The sequence below is a fragment of the Melozone crissalis genome, unplaced genomic scaffold (genome assembly GCF_028551555.1).
Source record: "Melozone crissalis strain CALT ecotype California unplaced genomic scaffold, PUWL_Pcris_2 ptg000032l_1, whole genome shotgun sequence".
NCBI lineage: Eukaryota > Metazoa > Chordata > Aves > Passeriformes > Passerellidae > Melozone > Melozone crissalis.
Genome location: NW_026535810.1, coordinates 3,792,053 through 3,811,164, shown reverse-complemented (window position 1 = coordinate 3,811,164; position 19,112 = coordinate 3,792,053). Strand labels below are relative to the sequence as shown.

The 19,112-nt window shown below is 46.5% G+C and overlaps 1 protein-coding gene across 1 annotated transcript in view; it reads right to left on the bottom strand.

Moving 5' to 3' along the window:
- MYO1D (myosin ID) overlaps positions 1-19,112 on the bottom strand; it is a 176,712-nt gene that overhangs the window by 91,720 nt on the left and 65,880 nt on the right. Inside the window, exons 15-16 of the mRNA XM_054281490.1 lie at positions 14,829-14,995; positions 8,080-8,287 (exon numbers count right to left, since the gene is read on the bottom strand). Of these exons, the coding sequence (XP_054137465.1) occupies positions 8,080-8,287; positions 14,829-14,995 (375 nt within the window). The remainder of the gene's footprint in view (positions 1-8,079; positions 8,288-14,828; positions 14,996-19,112) is intronic.

Sequence of the window (19,112 nt, the reverse complement as noted above, 5' to 3'; positions counted from 1 at the left end):
TGTGTTCCAAGGGATGATCCCACTATTCCCAGTGCAGCAGCTGCTTTGGCAGCTTCTAAATCAGGGATTTGCACAAACAGCATTCAGCCAAAGCAAGAGACACATCCCAGCTTAAGGGAAGCAATGATTTTTTTTCCTAAAGAATATTTAATTCACTTGTTTTTTGATTAAAATTTAATAAATTAAAATTCAGATGAACGGCAGGGGAGATCTAAACATACCTTTAGAATCAGTTTAAAAACCTCATTGAGCTTCCAATAGAGTTTCTAAGATTAAAGAAACCTCACATCCATTTCACATCCATCACCTGAACAGAACATAAATCCTCCACACCCATCTATGCATTACAGCCTTGTCTGCAGGCTGCAGACTCTGAATGTGCCATCAAAAAATGAGAAAAAAGGGAAGAAGGAAAGGAAAACAATTAATTGGGCCCTGCAGAGCACAGGGAAAGCCAGCAGAGCAGCCACGGTGGGCCCAGGATGCAGCCTTGCCTGCACATCTCCCATGGAAAAAGGGATAATCTAGATTTGACCTAGATGCTGCAATCCCTGTGAGTGCAGAGCAAAACCCACACAGCTCCCAATCCAAACCCATCAGTGAGCAAACAAATGCCCAGGACTTAGCAAACAAACCCAGCTTGGCTAAATTAAACCCCAGAGTGGTATTTTGGAGCAGTTCTGCAAGGAACCAAACCTTGGGAAACTCCTCCATTCCTGCAGCACCACAAACACCTTCTCCCACCACCCTCCCTCAGCCCAGCCTGGCCTGCTCCATGATCAATATTCCATCTGTCCCAAACCATGGTTTGCCCTCCAGGCAGCCCAGCTGGTGAGAATCAGAGAATTCAGGCAGGCATGAAGCTCCCTGCTCAGCTCCGGAGGCTCTCACATGGGCAGGTTAGTAAATATTAAATATTAAATATTATTTACATGGCAGTGTGGAGGAGCTGCACGTGCAGCAGCCTCAGGGGAATGTTCCCATCTCCAGTGCCCCCAGCCCTGCCTGCTTCAGAGGGGCACCTCCCCACAGAGCTGGGCTGTGATGGAGGGGTCAGAATGGGATTTTGGAGCAGTTCTGCAAGGAACCAAACCTTGGGAAACTCCTCCATTCCTGCTGCACCACAAACACCTTCTCCCACCACCCTCCTCTGGCCCAGCCTGGACGCTCCATCATCAATATTCCATCTGTCCCAAACCATGGTTTGCCCTCCAGGCAGCCCAGCTGGTGAGAATCAGAGAATTCAGGCAGGCATGAAGCTCCCTGCTCAGCTCTGGAGGCTCTCACATGGGCAGGTTAGTAAATATTAAATATTATTTATGTGCCAGCGCGGAGGAGTCTTGGAGGAACATTCCCATCTCCAGTGCCCCCAGCCCTGCCTGCTCCAGAGGGGCACCTCCCCACAGAGCTGGGCTGTGATGGAGTGGCCCAGAGCTCACTGAGCCCCAGGTTGTGCTCTGCCTTTTCCTGCTTTGAGTAAATGTGGATCCCATCAAGGGTTTAAATCAAAGGCTCCCTGTTGTCCCAGATCACCTCAGAGAGCTGCTGCATCTGCTCAGAGCTGTTTTTTCTCTTTCTACATAAATCAGCTGAACAATGTTCATTCTATTGCTTTGCTTAATAGCAACAATATTCCACAGGCTGGGAAGAGAGAAGGGTCCCACTCTGAGATTAATTAGCTGGCACTAACAAGAGCCTGTTCAATAATGAATATAAAAATCACCAAAGGAGCTGTGCTCCAGCAGCTCCCAGGTGTGGGATGCAGCCACATCTCAGCTCCAGATTCCTCCTGCAGCTCAGCCAAGGCTGCAGCAAACACTCCCCATGCTCTGGGTCAGGGATGAGATTCCCAACCCTGGGAAAGTTCCCAACTATTCCCCCACAAGGAGCTGCTGGTGCTTGGGTGCCCTTTGTGGTGTCCCATGGGCCTGAAAGGGCACCTTGTTAATCCAGGAACCCCAGAATTTCCTGAAGGAATTGTGCTTTTTGCCCTTTTTTACACCACTCTGGCAGCTCTGTCACAGCTCAAAGCAGGCTTAAAGACACCTTGAGGTGCAGCAGGTCAGAATCTTTGAAAAGGTGGAAAGCTCAGGCACAACAAAAGCTCATTCCCTCCCACGATAACAATGTGGAAGCATCAGCAGCAAGGGTCAATCTGCTCCCCCCAATTTGCCTGTGGAGCACCTGGATGAGCATGGAAAACAATCCTCTGCAGCTGTGAAAGGCAGAGAGAGAAGCTGGAATGATTTCCAAGATCAGAGCCACCAAAGGTTGGTTTAACCAACTCATCAGAGCACAAATGTTCTGTCTGATGCCGACAAAAGCTTCAGGGAAGAGTTTGGGCTTTTCTTTGTGTTTTGTTTTTCCCCACATGTATTGGAAATGCTAAGCCAAGCTTTAAGGTGGGTCCAACAGCCAAGAAGCTCCAGGTGACCCAGCTGGGACAGCAGACACCCTGGGACAGGCTGTTTCCCTGCTCTCCATACTGTATTTTACACAGTGGTGCACACTCACAGCACCCCCTCTCCTCCTCTCTTGCTCAGCAATAATGGATATTTATGCTTATTTAGGTGACAGATTATTTCCACAGCATTTCCTGGAGCAGAAGGACATCAAGAAAATATCCAGGTGTCTCCAGGTACCTGCCACTGAAAGGGCAGGATCCAGCTCTCCTGCTTTCCCCTACAAGTCCCCATTTTTGCCATTCCTCTGAGGAAAAAGGCAGCTGAGCCATTGTGGGGCTAAACTGACAGAAATTCTCTCTTTTCTTTCATGTTTTTGGTAAGAGGTAAAGCATTTTTAAAATGCTTTGGCATTTTCTAGGGTGGGCAGGGTGGATTTTTTTTGCCTCAATGCCTTCCCTGGAAGCAGGCAGGGATGCTCCCAGCCCAGGGAAGGGGAGCAGCATGGGAGGAGCTGTGGGATCAGAGCCAGCTCTTCCTCCTTCCCTGCACCTGCTCCTGGCAGCTCCCAGCCCCTGCTCCTCAGGAAGGAGCCACAGCATCTCCTGCCACAGCTCCTCCCTGCCAGAGCCTCTCCAGATCACAGCCTGGGCCCAGGATATCAATCCATGTGGCATTATAGACCTGCTCCTGCTGATTGATAGCCTGGAGTCCAGAGGCAAACCCACTCCATCCATCCCTTCTGTCTGGGTCACTGGCCCAAGCCCCACTGGCTGCTTCTGTCCCTCCATAACTGTTGGGAAGGATGAAAGTTTGACAAGAAAGTCTCACAGATGCTTAGCAGAAAGATTTTTGAATATAGAATCTGAAGAAGGAATAGAGATGAAAGCAAGTTTTGATAGAGAAGAAAAGAATTGCTGAGCCCTAACCAAGGAGGCAAAGGGTGTGTTAGTTAGAAGGGGTTTTTATGAATTAGAGCAAAGGATAAACCCACCCCAAACAAGATGTTTTTACCAAGCAGAAGGATAGCACAGGCAAACAAGTAAGTAGAAAAAAGGTCTCAGAATTTTCCACTACAAGAAAACTGAAAAACAACTTCCAGCTTAAACTGTAATGTACTGACTTTGAGTGATTGGAGAACAGTAACATGAATATGGTAATTACAGCAGTTATGATAGGCTAGAGATAAAAGTTAAGGTATAGATTGGTTCTACTGTGTGAAGATGCTCAGCAAAGAAAAATATAGAATGCAATGTAACCAAAAGAAAAGTATAGAATGCATTGTTAACCTAAACTAAGGGTCTGCAGGCCTGTCTGCAGCTGGAGCTGACAGCTGCGGGCACAGCTCTGTCACCCAGGTCCCTGGACTGCTGTAACCTCTTGGATGGAATAAACTGCATTTTGGATACAATAAACTGCATTTTGTACACAATAAACTGCATTTTGCAGAGCTGCCTGGAGTCCTGCATCTCTCATTCAGGCTCTTCTTACACATAACCTGTCAGGAAACACCTCCTGTGCCCATGGAGGAGCTTCCCCGTGTGCCTGAGGCTTCCCTGTGTCCTGAGCTCCCAGGGCTGGTGGGGCTGGAGCAGGGAGGTGGCACAGGGAATGGTGATGACACGGAATGGTGACGTGTGAAAAATGCATGTATTTTATGATTGGCTTTTCACAAATATTCAAATGAATATTATATGTGTTGTGATAGAAAGTAATGCTGTATTAATTCTCTTAAGTACTGTGTTAAATACAGTTTTAGGTTATAAAAATTGTTAAAATAGAAACGATGCTGTGTAGGATACTTTTTTTAAAGAAAGGACTCACAGCAAGATAGCAGCCACAGGACAACTGAATCTTTCAGAGAAAAGGAATTTATTGCTCCATTATCACAAGAAAGGAACTTCTTCCCACCTCAAAGGAGCTGTTAGGATTTGGAGGAAGAAGTTGGGGATGACCAGACAGAATCCTGTATTTGAATGGAATTTATGCATCATGTATGAAGTGTATGAATATGCAACAGGCTGTTGCTTTTAAGGGTTAATCCTTTGTTAACGGGTGTCCTTTTTTGGGCTCGTGATGCCCAGAAAAAGGTACCCAGACATCTGTAACTCTTTGTTTTTATTGTCTCATATCGTCCTAATTCAATTTGTCCAAATTATTATTACTCTAATTGTGCTACTATTTTTTTTAACCATTTTATTACTATGAAACTTTTAAAAAATTTAAAAACAAGTGATTGGCGTTTTTCACACCACGGAATGGTGACACCTCGGCTCTGTGCTGCTCTCCCTGCAGGCTGGGGGGGGTTGCCATGGTGATGGCATCTCCTGATCCTCTGCAGAGCCCATCTGGCTCCAGGGACACGCTGGGATGCCCAAGGACACCTCGGGATGCCCAGGGCACATCCCAGGGCCGGCCCTGCCCCCGTGGCTGGGCTGTGTCCCAGGAGGGCTGGGCTGCACTCAAGGACATTCCTGCTGCTCCCTTGCCAGGCAGGAAGATTTCAGGAGTGATTTCCATGTGCAGCTGTGCCGGGCTGATAAAATGCCACGGAAATGTGGCAGTAAATTATAGTGACAGCAGCCATCATCTGCAGAGCCCGCACGTGCCGCCTGCCCGGGCTTTCTTCCCCGAACAAAGCTCTGCTCTGCACAGCTAATGAGCCTGTGGGAGCCTTTCCAAGGGCAGCAAAAGCGGCACAGCTCCATGGCAGCTTTTTTTTTTTGTTATTTTTATTTGCATGATTAACACAGAGCTGCTCCATTAGCATTCAGGGTGACAATCACAGAGCTGGCAGGAGCACAGGTACAGCAAATAAACCCTAAAGCAGCACATGAAGCAAACTCAGCTGGGCTCCTGGAGTGACCCTGTGGTGTGATGTCCCTGTGCCATATGGGGTTTGTGACACTGGACACAGCTCTCACTTGCTGAATTCTCCTGGAGCCAGCAAGTTGCCACGGTTAAATCACATCACATCTGCTCACTGACTGTGATGGGGCAGAAGGAAAATTACAGCCTGGGATCTCACTGATATTTTATCACAGAAAAAAAAGGAGCCTGAAAGATAAATCCAAAGGTGAAGACATCCCAGAGATGTGGAACAAAAGAAAGTAAAATTATCTATTTAAACTAGAAGTCAGTTTTAATTCAATTGAACCAAACTGGGGAGCACCATTACACAAAGGCAGCAGCACTGTTGGGAGGGTTAAGGGTCACTGCATGATGAAGCTCTCCAGATAATTACTGAGTCCCTTCTGGAGAGCCTCGTGATTTGCAGAGCCACAGAATACACATCATTAAAAAAAGAGCTGCTAAATGTGGATTCTTTCACTTACACCCATTCCTGTGCAGAGGAAAACACCCCTGGGCCCCAGGCTGGGATCAGCTGCTCTGAGGCTGCTCTCACATCTGTCACACAAGTGCCCATTGTCACAACACCACATTTCACCTCCTCTTGTCTTCCCCTTTTCCTAAATTACAATTTGAGGAAGTCCAATGCAACAGAAGGCTGAGTTATTTAAAAGAAAATCAAATCCTTCTAGATGTGCTCACAGTTTGTCTCCCTCAGCCTTTGATGCTCACAGGCAAAACTACAGAAGGAAAAAAGAGCAAGAATTAAATTTCCCTGTGAGTTGTTAATGAACAATTGAAAGCAAGTTGAGAACAGAAATGACAGGCAAAATTGCCTTGATGCTTTCAGAGCTCAGAGAAGGCCTCATCACATCCCTCCTCTTTGATTTTTGATTTTTGATTGTACCTTTTCCAGCACTGCCCAGCCCCATCTGCCAGCAGCAGAGCCAGGGAGGGATCCCAGCCAGGGCTGGAGCAGAGTTAGCAGGAAACAAGAGAAACACTGAAAATGGAGACAAAGTCAAGCTTTTGTCAGGTAGATTTAACACTGTACAAGGTCTCTAATCCATACCTACAGATACCAGCTCAACACCTTCTCTTAATAATAATTTAATAAGCATTTAATGATTCATTGAGTGTTTTTGGTTTAGCTGTGAGTTCCAGGACTCTGAAAAGCTCCTCTGCATCCCCTTGCCAGCACCAAGAACCTCCGGTGAGTGAAAGCAGAGAGGGTTCAGCTGCAGGGAAGGAGCTCCAGGAGGACACCCAGATTTCTCCAGGGTCCTCAGTTCCTTGAGCACTGGAGGAGGAGTTTGTCTTTTATTATCCTTTATGAGGTAAGTTAGAACTCCCTGGAGATTTATCACAGAAAAATAACAAAAAGACGCCTCCATGTCCTGCTTCACTCCTCAGGGAGACTCATGTTGGTCCCTCCCACCCCAGGGAGAGCAGGACACAGGGCAGGGAGGTTTGTGAAGCCACAGGACAACCTGCACCAGCATTTTAATTTCCATCATTTCTGCTGATTGTGGCAACAAGGAAACCTCCAGAAGCAGCACAGTTATTCTACACCTGATGCCACACAAACTCACTGCAGAAATCCCTTTGTGGAGCAAAGGAGTTGATCCATTACACCTAAGCAGGTTATTTACCTTCCAGGGGCAAAAAAATCCTTTGCCCTGCTGCCTTTGATGCTGAGCCCACTCCAGATCCCAGCCCAGACAATGCAATTCTGGAGCTGGCAGCAAACTCACAAAACTGACAAGTTGCTGTTCAAATCTCACTGGATTTATCTGAAGGAGGAGCTTGGAGTCATTGAGCCATGATCTGCTCCCCCAGCAACACAGCCTGGGGCTCTGAAATTATTTTCCAATTTCCAAAAAGGTCACCCCTCAACTGCTCCCTGGTTTCATAGGAAAGCTGGAGTTACCTGGGAGGAAGCAGTCCCCTCTGCAGCTTTATTCCACAAGGAGCTCATTAGCTCACCCTGGGTTAGAGCTGTGGCCCTGGGACCTCCCTGAAAGCATCCAAGTGGCTCCAGGCAGGAAATTCTTCCCTAGAAGCCCTGGTGAGCACGGGGTGGGGGGGGGGGGGGGGGGAACAGTTAAGGATCCAGGAACATCTCCCAGGGGGCATGGGAGCCCCAGAGATCAGCCCAAGAGAATAAACCAGATGGAAAAGGGCTTTATTCCAGGGAAGGAAGGTAGGAGAAGATGTTGAGAGTCCAGGGAAGCCCAGCACCACTACATGCTCAGAACAGGGAACAAAACTCTGAACCACAAAGCTCAGAGAAAGGCAGGGCCTGCACCCTCCACAGCCTGAGCTTGGCCTTTCCAGAGAAACTCACTGCACACAAAAGGTGCAGAATTCCCTACTAAAGACAAACCATGCAAAAGACCAACCCTAGACTTAATGTTTTCTACTCCCGTCCTGGTCAAACTGGTTGGGTTTCCAGACAGACCTCATGGGTCTGAGAAAGAATGTTCTAGATAAGAAATAATAAACAACTTTGAGAACAAGAACAGAAGAATCCTGACTCCTCTTTCAGCTGCCAGGCTGGGAAAAGAGACTTGTGCATATCTCAGAGTCACTCTGACCAGCAGAGATTCTGGGAAGGGATTTTTCAGAAAACATGACAGTGATAAAGAACAATCTTTTAGGTGCTACAGCTCCCACCACACCAAGGCTCCAGAGAGCACCATGGAAAGAGCCCTAAAAATATGCAGCACCAACCAAATCTGGAATCTGTGCAACAACTGAGGCAGAAAGGAGAGCAAGGATGGTTTGAGGAGCTTGAGCTGAGTTTCTGGGGCAGTGGAAGCTTTACCTTCTGCAGGAAGAGGACGATCCTGACGAGCATCTTGGCGTGCAGCTCCTCCAGGGTGAAGAGCGTGCGCGGCGTGCGGATGAAGAGCTTGGTCTTGCCGTAGGCGACGTCGTGCTGGAAGCCGTGGCACTCGATGAGCTTCCTCACTGCCTCCTTGTCTGAGGGCAGGTCATGGTTGGGCCAAGTGAATTCTGAGATCATCTTGTACCTGCAGTGAAAAGGGACCATTTACAAATGTGAGCTTGTGTTCCAGATTGCAATGCAAGATGTTTTCCATTACCATCTGTATGGCAGATTACCTTTGTCAAGTGGGCAGTTTGCCTTATCTCTCTCTCTGAGTGACCACATTCACACCTCCCTGGGAGGGGACATTGCTGATAACAGCTATTGAATGTCACTGCATGGCTGATAAGAACTACAGCATCCCATTGGGAGATGTGAGCCCAGAGGGAGGAGCCAAGCATTGCTGCCCAGATATAATCCAGAGGGTTTGAGACACCAGCACGGCTTTCTGCACTGGATTCCCCAGAGGAACAGCAGCTGCCTCTTCCTCCACTGGATCTTCAGAGGAAGAACACATCCTTCTCTGCAGATCCCTCTTGCTCCAGCAAAACCACATCTAATACTTCAAGAAAACTGCAGCCACAATTCCAATGGCACTGCCACCAACACCCCACAGGGTGTCAGGTTGGGTTCTGACTCTGGCAGTGTTGTTCTAGTGCACTACATTGTTTATTTTACCCTTTTTTTTTTCCCTTCCCTACTAAAGAACTGTTATTTCCTGCTCCCATATTTTTGCCTGAGAGCCCCTTAATTTAAAATTTATAGCAATTTGGAGGGCTGGGGAGGGTTTACATTCTCCAGTTCAGGGGAGGCTCCTGCCTTCCTTAGCAGACACCTGACTTTCCAAACCAGGACAGCTTGCCAGCAAGGTGCTAGAGAAGGGCAAAATTCAACTGGTTTTAGAAAAAAAAATCAGTTAAATTGTAATAAAACTGAATATAAATGGAAGAGCCTGAAGAAATCCTTGCATAGATTTATTCCAGTTCTGCTCCAGTTAAGCAAGCCATCTTGCAAAACGATGGGTTCCAATTCTGGTGTTCCAAGACACAGCACTCACACACAAAAACAAAAACAAGCACAAAAACTTGCTAAAAACAAGCCCAGTTCTCAAAGCCTAAGACACATCTGATCTGAACATCTTTTTAAAAGAAAGTCAACACCCATACTCTGCATTACCTAGAGTTTTAAAACAGGGTTTATAGAAAAAATCCAAGTACTATTTATGGCAATCTGCATTTGGTGTGGCATTAATTCATGGCAACATGGAAAGCTTCTCAGTACTATGGTGTTCTGGTTTTGAGTAAAACTTCCAGAAACAACTTTCAGGCTTTCCTACAGAGGATTTCTTGAATCATGAACCATAAAATACAATGAAAATTACTAATGAAGAGGCATGATTTTGTGAGATACTGCAAAATAATATTGGAAGGAGCTCAATCCATCAGCACTCAACTGATGGAAGGGAACAAACTCAGCATTGGCCTCCTGCAGATTTGTCCCATTTTTCACACCTTCACTATCCAATTTTAATTTTTGTTTGTGTATGTTTTGTTTGGTTTGGGATTTTTTTTTTGAAGGAAAGTTCTGTTTTGTTCACATTCTGCATGAGAAACCACCTGCAACCAATTGCTTTGTCAGAAAACCTGAATTTAAAAATTCTGCAAATAATTTTTTTCTCATGCATCGCTTTGGGAATAATTTCTAACAAACTGTGTCACACTTTCCCCCACAGCAGAGCTTTGGCTGCCCAGTCTGTGCAAACACTGCCTGTAACTGTGGGTCAGCCATTCCTCCCATCCTCACTCTCCAAACTGCATTTTCCAGCACAGAGAAATGCAGACTGGAACTAAGACATCTACAAATCAAACCTGAAGCATCGAGATCAGCCCAAGCTCTGTAAGATTTACTAGCCCAGGAAATGCTGATTAGGGGAACAGGCGTTTGCAAAAAGCAACAGTGAATTTTCTGCATAAGATTTATGGACATAATAAGAGCTGAAATAGACATTTTCCCTGGAATGGAACTTGCAGCCGTGTTCTAAATAAAACAGGAACGAAGCGAGCTCAGCCACTTCGCACTTCAAAGCCCCCAGCCAAGGCAGGCATCAATCTCAAAGCTTCAGAGCTCTCAGCTCTCAGTTACACTGAAATGGCCTCACAATCCCCCTTTTCCTGGGAGCAGCACAGCAGGACTAACAGCCTCAAAGAGCCTGAATGGAAACACATCCCAGAGCCCATTCATTCATGAATTAGCCTTTGGAAGGGGGGAAATGAAGGTGCACACTGCTCTTAGGCAGGGAACACCATCGCCAGGGGTTACAGGGATCTCACTGATAAATAAACAGGATTAAAAACCTCCCCTCAGACTCCCAGGAGAAGATTTAGCACGTGCTGGTAAAAGCACTGCTGCTCACACACACACAGACATCAATGCACACACTGGATTCTCTGCCCTGCCCTCATCAAGAAAATGTTCCTGAAACAATTCACTCGCTGGAAACATCTCTCACCTCGAGACAGTTCTGTTAGGAAAAAAAAATAAAAGAGCAAAGCACTGGAAGTGCAACCCCCTCGAGCTGGGAACAAGGCTGGGAAACAGGCTGGGATCTAGGCTATGGATCAGGATCAGGCCCAGGCTATGGATCAGGCTCAGATCCAGGCTATGGATCAGGATCAGGCCCAGGCTATGGATCAGGTTTGGATCCAGGCTATGGATCAGGTTTGGATCCAGGTTATGGATCAGGATCAGATCCAGGCTATGGATCAGGTCTGGATCCAGGCTATGGATCAGGATCAGACCCAGGCTATGGATCAGGTTTGGATCCAGGCTATGGATCAGGTTTGGATCCAGGTTATGGATCAGGTTCAAACCCAGGCTATGGATCAGGTTTGGATCCAGGCTATGGATCAGGTTTGGATCCAGGTTATGGATCAGGTTCAAACCCAGTCTATGGATCAGGCTGGGATCCAGGCTATGGATCAGGTTCAGACCCAGGCTATGGATCAGGCTGGGATCCAGGCTATGGATCAGGTTTGGATCCAGGCTGTGGATCAGGATCAGACCCAGGCTCTGATCAGGATCAGACCTAGGCTATAAGCCAGGCCTGCCCCATCAAGGAGAGAAGGATGTCACAGTACCAAAACCCCTCCTGCTCCTTCCCACAGGCATTAAAGACACCCCAGTTCTGGTGCCCCCCTCCCTCCCAGGCACAGCAGGTGGAACATCCCAGCTGTCCCTCTGCTCCCATTGTCCCCATGGATGTCACACAATGCCACCAACTCCTTCCCTGCAGCACAGGGCATGGCCTGGATGCCACAGCCACTCACAATCCTGCTGCTAATAATAGCCAGGCAGGGTCTGGAATAAATCTGCTCCCTGACACCACAGCCCTGCCCCTCTCCTGCCTGCAGGTCCCCACAGCTCCCAAGGTCACTCAGACATGGAACACCCCTTCAAACACCTTTGTTTCTCCTTCCCCTCTGTACCTCCCTATGGAAACGCCCAACAGGGATGAGCCTGCTCCCGGAGTTAACATTTCCCAGCCCAGCTCTCCTAAGAACCAGGATTTCTGCAAGCCACTAAATGGTGAAACTTTAATGAACAATTTTGGGTGTGCAGCTGCAGCTGGGCCTCACTGTCCCTTCCCAGCCTGCTGTTCACAGCTCTCAGTGTTGATTCCAAGCTATGTTTGACGTGGCCTGGAATAGGCATATGGATGCCTCTGTGTGGAAAGGGTTGGATTACACTCACAAACCCCTTCCTGAAACCAAATCAGCTTTTTTTTTTTTTAATGGTAATTTATAGATTAAACCAAGAGAATGCACCCCATCTGTGTAAGTGCCACCCAACTGGAGGATGCCATGATCACAGGAAGGGACAGCCTGTCCTGGTCCAACAGAAAAGACTTCAAATTGGAAAGGGCAGCCTGGCTTGCACAGAGCTCAAAGGAAGGTTTTCTTTATGCAAGGAAACCTTGAGAAGGACATTTATAATGGTCTCAACTGTGCTTCACTTCATTCCCTTCTGAGAGAGAGCAGATATCACCTACCTTACAGGATTTAGGGCTAAATATCAACAAACTCTTCTCCTACAGAAAAAGAGGGTATTTTTCTCGTTTTATTTTTCTCAGTTTTTTAATTTAGAAAAGCCATTGCAGACCAGCACCACACACACACATGCACACACACACACACACACACACACAGTGTCTGATCCCTCACTCTGGATATCAAATCCCACTCCAGGGCTGGGCAGGACTCCTGTTCCAGCAGCCAAAAGCTGAAGCAGTTGCCATGTGCTGGTTTGGTTTCCTGGCTGCAAACACTGCAGGGCTGGAGCTCACAGGAGCTCATCAAACATTCATTAAAAACAAAGCAGCTGTTTATATTAATAGCAAATACACAAATCTTAAGAGTAAATTGTAATGGATTGCACATGTGAGGTGAAAGTACACTCTATCCACTGCAGAATGGTTCAGGAAACTGAACTCCAGTGCTGCAGACTGGATTTAGAAAGACAGAGCTTTTCATTCTACCTTGGGTACTATGATTTATCCAGGCAAATCTCCACTGTGAACAGCAAAAGATCTTTCACCAGCACTTTGTTTCTAACTCATGACATCCCACCTGCTTGGATTGTTTAATTTTTTTTATTGTCACCTGATTCAATAACAGAACAAAAATTCCATTCACTGTTCCATCAGAGCAGGTTGAACTTGCAGGGCCCAACATTAATTTAGTGGAGCCTTAAGACAAATTTCAATCTAAAACATGTCATTTATCACATGTCTGGTAGGAATTAAGAGGGCAAGAAGAATCAAAACCACATTTAATGGGGTCATGATACCATGCCCCTGTACAGACTTTCCATTTTAAAATCCAGGGGTTTTTCCCACATAATGTCACCATGCACCATCACGTGCTCCCCCAGACACAGCACCTCTTGCTGCAACAATTAGCAAAAATTCAGAGAGAAAACAGCAGTTAATTAGCTCAGGTTTTAGGGTGATACTCAGGGGAAACTCCTCATTACACATTCCCACTGCAGATTAACACAGACAGCAAGTTTTAGCAGAGTTGAGCCTGAGCAGCACAAGCACCTCAGCACAGCAGAACCAGAGAGGCCACCTTGGCACCAGGGCATCCACACTCCTGTGGGATCTGTTTCAGCCTATCCAGGAGCTGATTCAAACCAAGCACAGGAGCTGGGCAGTGTCTGGCAGCCTGTGGCATTCACATTCTATGAACAGAGAGAGAAAATTCTCCCTCACAGGATTTTTCCTGGAGAAGCACAGAGAGAAGAAGAGAAAAACAATTCTTATCTCTACTTGCTGCTCCTGTAGTTTTTGCACATGTGGAATGTGTTATGGAGATTGTTTACCTGGAGTGATTTGTCAGTTGGATTCTGCTGAGGATTGTTTTGTTTCCTTGGCCAACTGGGGAAAAAGCTCTGTCCTGACTGTCAGGAGACAGTCATGAGTTTTCTTTAATATGTAATTATAGTATTAGTATTAGTATGAGTATGAGTATGAGTATGAGTATTAGTATAGTATAGTATAGTATAGTATAGTATAGTATAGTATAATATCTCTTTAATATAGTATAGTATAATGTAATATAATATTTCTCTTCACAGAGAAAAGCAAGGCACAATTCTTCCCAAGAATATTTCTGGGTTTCCCATACTCTGAACCTCAGAGAAAGGAAAAACAATTCTTATCTCATTTGCTGAGCCTGTGTTGAGCCAAAGTAGAATGCAATATTGAGATTGTTCACCCACAGTGATGGTGTTTAGGTTCCTTGGCCTGTCAGGGCCCGGTGTTTAGCCCCACATTTCTCTTCACAGAGAAAAGCAAGGCACAATTATTCCCCAGAATATTCTTATCTCATTTGCTGTGCCTGTGTTGTGCCAAAGTAGGATGCAATATGGAGATTGTTCACACACAGTGATGGTGTTTTGTTTCCCTGGCCTGCCAGGCGTGTGTGGTGTGTGTGTGTTGGGACTGTTGGCTGACAGACATGGGATGCTGTGCAGTGTGTGCAGAGTTGAGAGCTTGGCAGATTCAGTTTAGAAATAATGCAACATATTATAGAATAATATAGTATAATAAAGTAATTAATGAGGCTTCTGATAAGATGGAGTCCTCCTCATAATTTCTCCCTGCCACAGAGAAATAATACTAATACTAATACTATTTTCTTATCTTAATTTATTATATAATAATAATATATATGCATAATTTATTATATATAATAATATATAATTATGATATATTTCAATAATAATACAGTTTTAACAAAGCATTTGTTCAGCCTTCTGAACCACTGGATTCAGCTGCCAATCCCTCCCTAGGTCTGGACCAATGGATTCAGCTGCCAATCCCTCCCTAGATTTGAACCAATGGATTCAGCTGCCAATCCCTCCCTAGATTTGAACCAATGGATTCAGCTGCCAATCCCTCCCTAGATTTGAACCAATGGATTCAGCTGCCAATCTTTCCCTAGGTCTGGACCAATGGATTTAGCTGCCAATCCCTCCCTAGGTCTGGACCAATGGATTCAGCTGCCAATCTCTCCCTAGATTTGAACCAATGGATTCAGCTGCCAATCCCTCCCTAGGTCTGGACCACTGGAGTCACTCCCCAGCTCAGTGTCTCCCTGTTTCTCTGCAGGCAGGCCGTGTCTCACCTGTGCAGGAACTTCTCGTAGCTCTGGCGGTAGGCGAAGCCGGCGCGCCGCACGCGCACGTTCTCCAGCAGCCCCAGGTACTCCACCTGGTGCCGGCAGCGCTCCTCGTCAAACAGCTGAGGGGACTTCTTGTCATTGGGCTTGATGCAGCGCACGTAGTAGGGCTCCTGGGGACAGAGGAGAGCAGTGTCACCCTGGCAGAGCACCCTGTGTGGGACACAGCCCTTCCTGCAGCAGCTGGGAGCTCAGCCCACCACTTGTGTTTTAACCTGCTCAGCACAATCAGGTTAAAACAGAAGTGACAATAACAGTGTTTAAGGAAAGCCTTAAACTGAGTGTGGCGCTCAGTGCCATGGTCTGGGTGACAAGGTGATGTCACAGACATCTTTTCATAAAAATCCTTTCTTTAGGATTTTTCCCCCTTCTGAGAAGCTGAGAGGCCTCAGCAACAAAATGTAAACAATGGTTATCTGCTGCTGTGGAATGCAACAGGTGCATCTGTGATTGGTGTTGGGTGAATGTTTGGATTTACTGACCACTCACGGCAGAGCTGGGTCTCACTCTGTGCTGAGACACAGCCCTTTGTTTATTCATTCCTTTTCTATTCTTAGCTTAGCTAGCTTCTGAGAACTTTTCTCTCTATTCCTTTTAGCATAGTGATAATGTAATATATATCATAACCTAATAAACCAAGCCTTCTGAACATGAGGTCAACATTCTCGTCTCTCTCTTCACCCTGAAGACCCTTGTGAGCCCTGTAACAAGGTGGTGTGATGGTGTTCACAGGATGAGGGAAGAGATGATTTTGCAAGACAAAAACCCCAACACATTTCTAGTTCTCTGAGCATCTCATGCAGCCAGGGCACTGCAGTTCAAGTGGGAATGTGAGTCAGGGCAAGAAAGAACAAGAAAAATAAAAAATCCAACAAATGTGACTCAGAGGAATTGTGGGTTTAGCCTAGAAGGACCAAGGAGGCACAGAACCCCTCTGGTGGGAGATTTTGGGTATTTAAAGGATAGATATGAGGAAATGCAAACATTCAGCTTTAGGACAAAGAAGTCATGGTTTTAAGCACAGTATAAAAATTCAAATTAAGCTTCAGGGAAACAAGGAGTGGGAACAGAATGCCTGTGGGAAGGAGGGAACATCCATCACTGGGGAGAAGAGCCTGCAAAAGGAAGATACAGGCAGAGGTGTCCTCAAACAGGAGATGAATTTGGTGCACTCCCAAGGTCCCCTCCAGCCCTATTTTCTCTGATTTGTCTATTCAGCCTTATTTCTATGATTTGAGGTCACTTACCCAATCTCAGGAAAACATGAAAGTCCCCAAATTGTAATTTCCCTTCAGTAATGCTGAGGGAACAGGATGATCCATGGCTGTCCTGGCTAGTCCTGACACAACCTGAAGCTTTGCAGCTCCTGGACCAGCCCAGGGATGAGTGTGAGCCATGAATGGGCCAAGAGAGGCAGGCCTTGGAAAGCAGAGCCTCCCATCCTGAAAGCTGCCACAAGCCACTGCATCTTCCATGTGGGATTGAGCCCTTTTCCAACCCAGAGATGGGGTCAGACCTGCTCTGTGCTGCATCTGGTGGCAGGATGAATATAAATCATCTAAATCCCTGGAGGGGGTTGATATCACAAATATTCCACAGAACTGCAAAGCCTTGGGAACAGAGAATCCAAATTAAAGCACCATGGAATGGTTTGGGTTGGAGGGGATTGTGAAGACCACCCAGAGCCTGGGATGATCCACAATCCCAGGTGGCTTCAGAATTTGCAGGGATGGGGCAGCCCCAGCTTCTCTGGACATGTCATTAGGAGCAGGAATTCCAGAAGTGTCACTTGTTCTCCGCTGACAGCAGCCAGGTCTCAGCTGCTCCCCACAATGCCACAGAATCCCCCAGCACAGCTCTGCCACTCCCAAATGCAAAACCCCCCAAAACCCCTCAAAACCCCTCAAATCTGTGCCTTCAGGTCCACCACAAAGGGCACTGACTGTGCCTGCATTTCACATGAAAAGGCTGAAATCCTTTGGAAAGCAGGAATGGGAAGTGCCTGCACAGACAGGAGATCATCTATCAGTGCAATTACAGTGTAATTAAAGCCTCTCAGAAACGACAGCTCCTGAAGTAAATTCTAAAGTAGATTATTCCATGCTTCCAAATCCCCAAGCCCCAGCTCTTCAGGGGGATAATTATGCAGCTCCCATTCTTGCTGTCAGAGAACTGCAGTTTGTAAAGGGAAGAACTGAAATGCAGAGACACAAAGGCCCCAGCTCTGAAAGCTCTTTGGATGTCTAATTGCAGCTGATTTTATTTTTTTTTCCATCAAGCTGAGCGACTTTTAGATTTTTAAGTGTTAAAAAAGAAACCAAACCAGTTTTAAGCCATTGCACCCTAAACAAACTCTTTCTTGAGGGGTTTCTTTTCTGTACTTTATAGCTCCTTACATGAGAGAGGGGATGGGACAGGACAGATAAATTTGTGCTGGATGTGTCCAATCAGTCACAGTGATGACATTATCACTTAGCAGAGGTGAAGCCTGTCAGCCTGGATGGAAGGAAGAGTCAGACAAAAGGAGTTACAGAGGAGGAGAAGGAAAAAAATACAAGAAATAAGGAGGAGATGCATGTTCAAAGAGTCCCCAGAGAAGACTGTCAGTCACAGCTGGGGCAGCCACAGGGCTTCCTGTGTCAGGATTTACAAAACAGCCACCCAAAATAATCCACCACAGAGAAAAGGGCTTGGGCAGTAAAACATGTTCTTGAGAAATGGCACACAGCAACAGGAAAAGCCAGTTTTTGTTTCGAGTGGTTTGGTTTTGGAAAAAAACACAGTACTTTTTCCTACCTACAGGAAGTTTTGCCTAAAAGGTTCTGGAAATCTGGAGGATTTCAGCAGCATTGAGATAGCAGTGCTGATAAGCACAATTTAAACTCAGTGCTGCTCCAAAACCAGATTTCATGGAGTCACAGAATTGTTCAGGCTGGAAAAGCCCTCTGAGATCATCAAATCCAGCTGATCCCAGCACTGCCAAGGCACCACTGCCCCCTGTCCCCAAGTGCCACATCCACATGGCTTTTAAACCCCTCAGGGATGGGGACCCTGGGCCAATTCCTGAGCACCTTCTCCATCAATAAATCTTCCCCAAATCCACCCTGAGCCTGCCCTGGCCCAGCCTGAGCTGTTCCCTCTGCTCCTGTCCCTGTCCCCCTGGCTGTCCCCTCCTGGCAGGAGCTGTGCAGAGCCACAAGGGCCCCCTGAGCCTCCTTTGCTCCAGGGTGAGCCCCTGCCCAGCTCCCTCAGACCCTTTCCCAGCTCTGTTCCCTTCTCTGGACACACTCCAGCCCCTCCAGTGTCCTTCCTGTCCTGGGAGCCCCAAAACTGCCCCCAGGATTGGGGGTGTGGCATTTCCAGCCACATTTCCAGTGTCTCCATATGGACTTGTGTTTGCAGAAGCTGAAATGAAAACCAGCTTTGAGAACAGCCCCTACCATGGCTCTGACCCTAGGGAAGCTCCTGAGACATGCCAGTGACCTCAACACCTGCCCCTCCTCTCAGAGACTGCACAGCTCTGCTTCATCACCAAAAGTCAGGTTTAAAACAGAATAGCAACAAAATAGAATTTTAAAGTTTGTTATTTTAAATAGCAGAGAAGTGAAGTAACTTCAATGCTGCAGCTACTGGAGACTTTGATATTCTGGTGGTGATGAGCTCATGGTTGAACTCAATGATCTTCATTAAATGTATTTTCCAGACTTGACAATTCTAAAATTCCAAGATTATTGTTATTTAAATTTGCACTTTTGGAGACTATTCCCCCAAAGGAGGGTTTAAAGATACTTTTGCTACAGCCAAAGCCCTGCAGCTTTCCAGGGAGGCCAAACATGAATATCAATAAAGAGAAGCTCTTGGGCTGCCACCCTGTTGAGGACTACAGAAATTGAACATATCAATGTGGTGGAATTTTCAGAGAAGCTCTGAGGCAGAGCAGCCCAGGTGAGCAAGGAGCACTGGATGCACTGGGCACACCAGGAAATGTCAATAAACCATCAGCTCAAGCTGCACAAAACTCAAACCTATCTGCAACTTGGATTTTTTTGAGAAAAACATGAACTGGTGTTACCTCCCCTAAGGAATTTTATTCCTCTGACATCCCCAGACCTCAGCAGTTTGTGCAACCCTGTGTTCAGAGCTGTTTCCATCAGCTGTGACCACAGGCTTCCCAAAAAATCCTGCAGGGTCCAAGACACACAGAGAGTGTCACTGTTGATTCCCCACTGG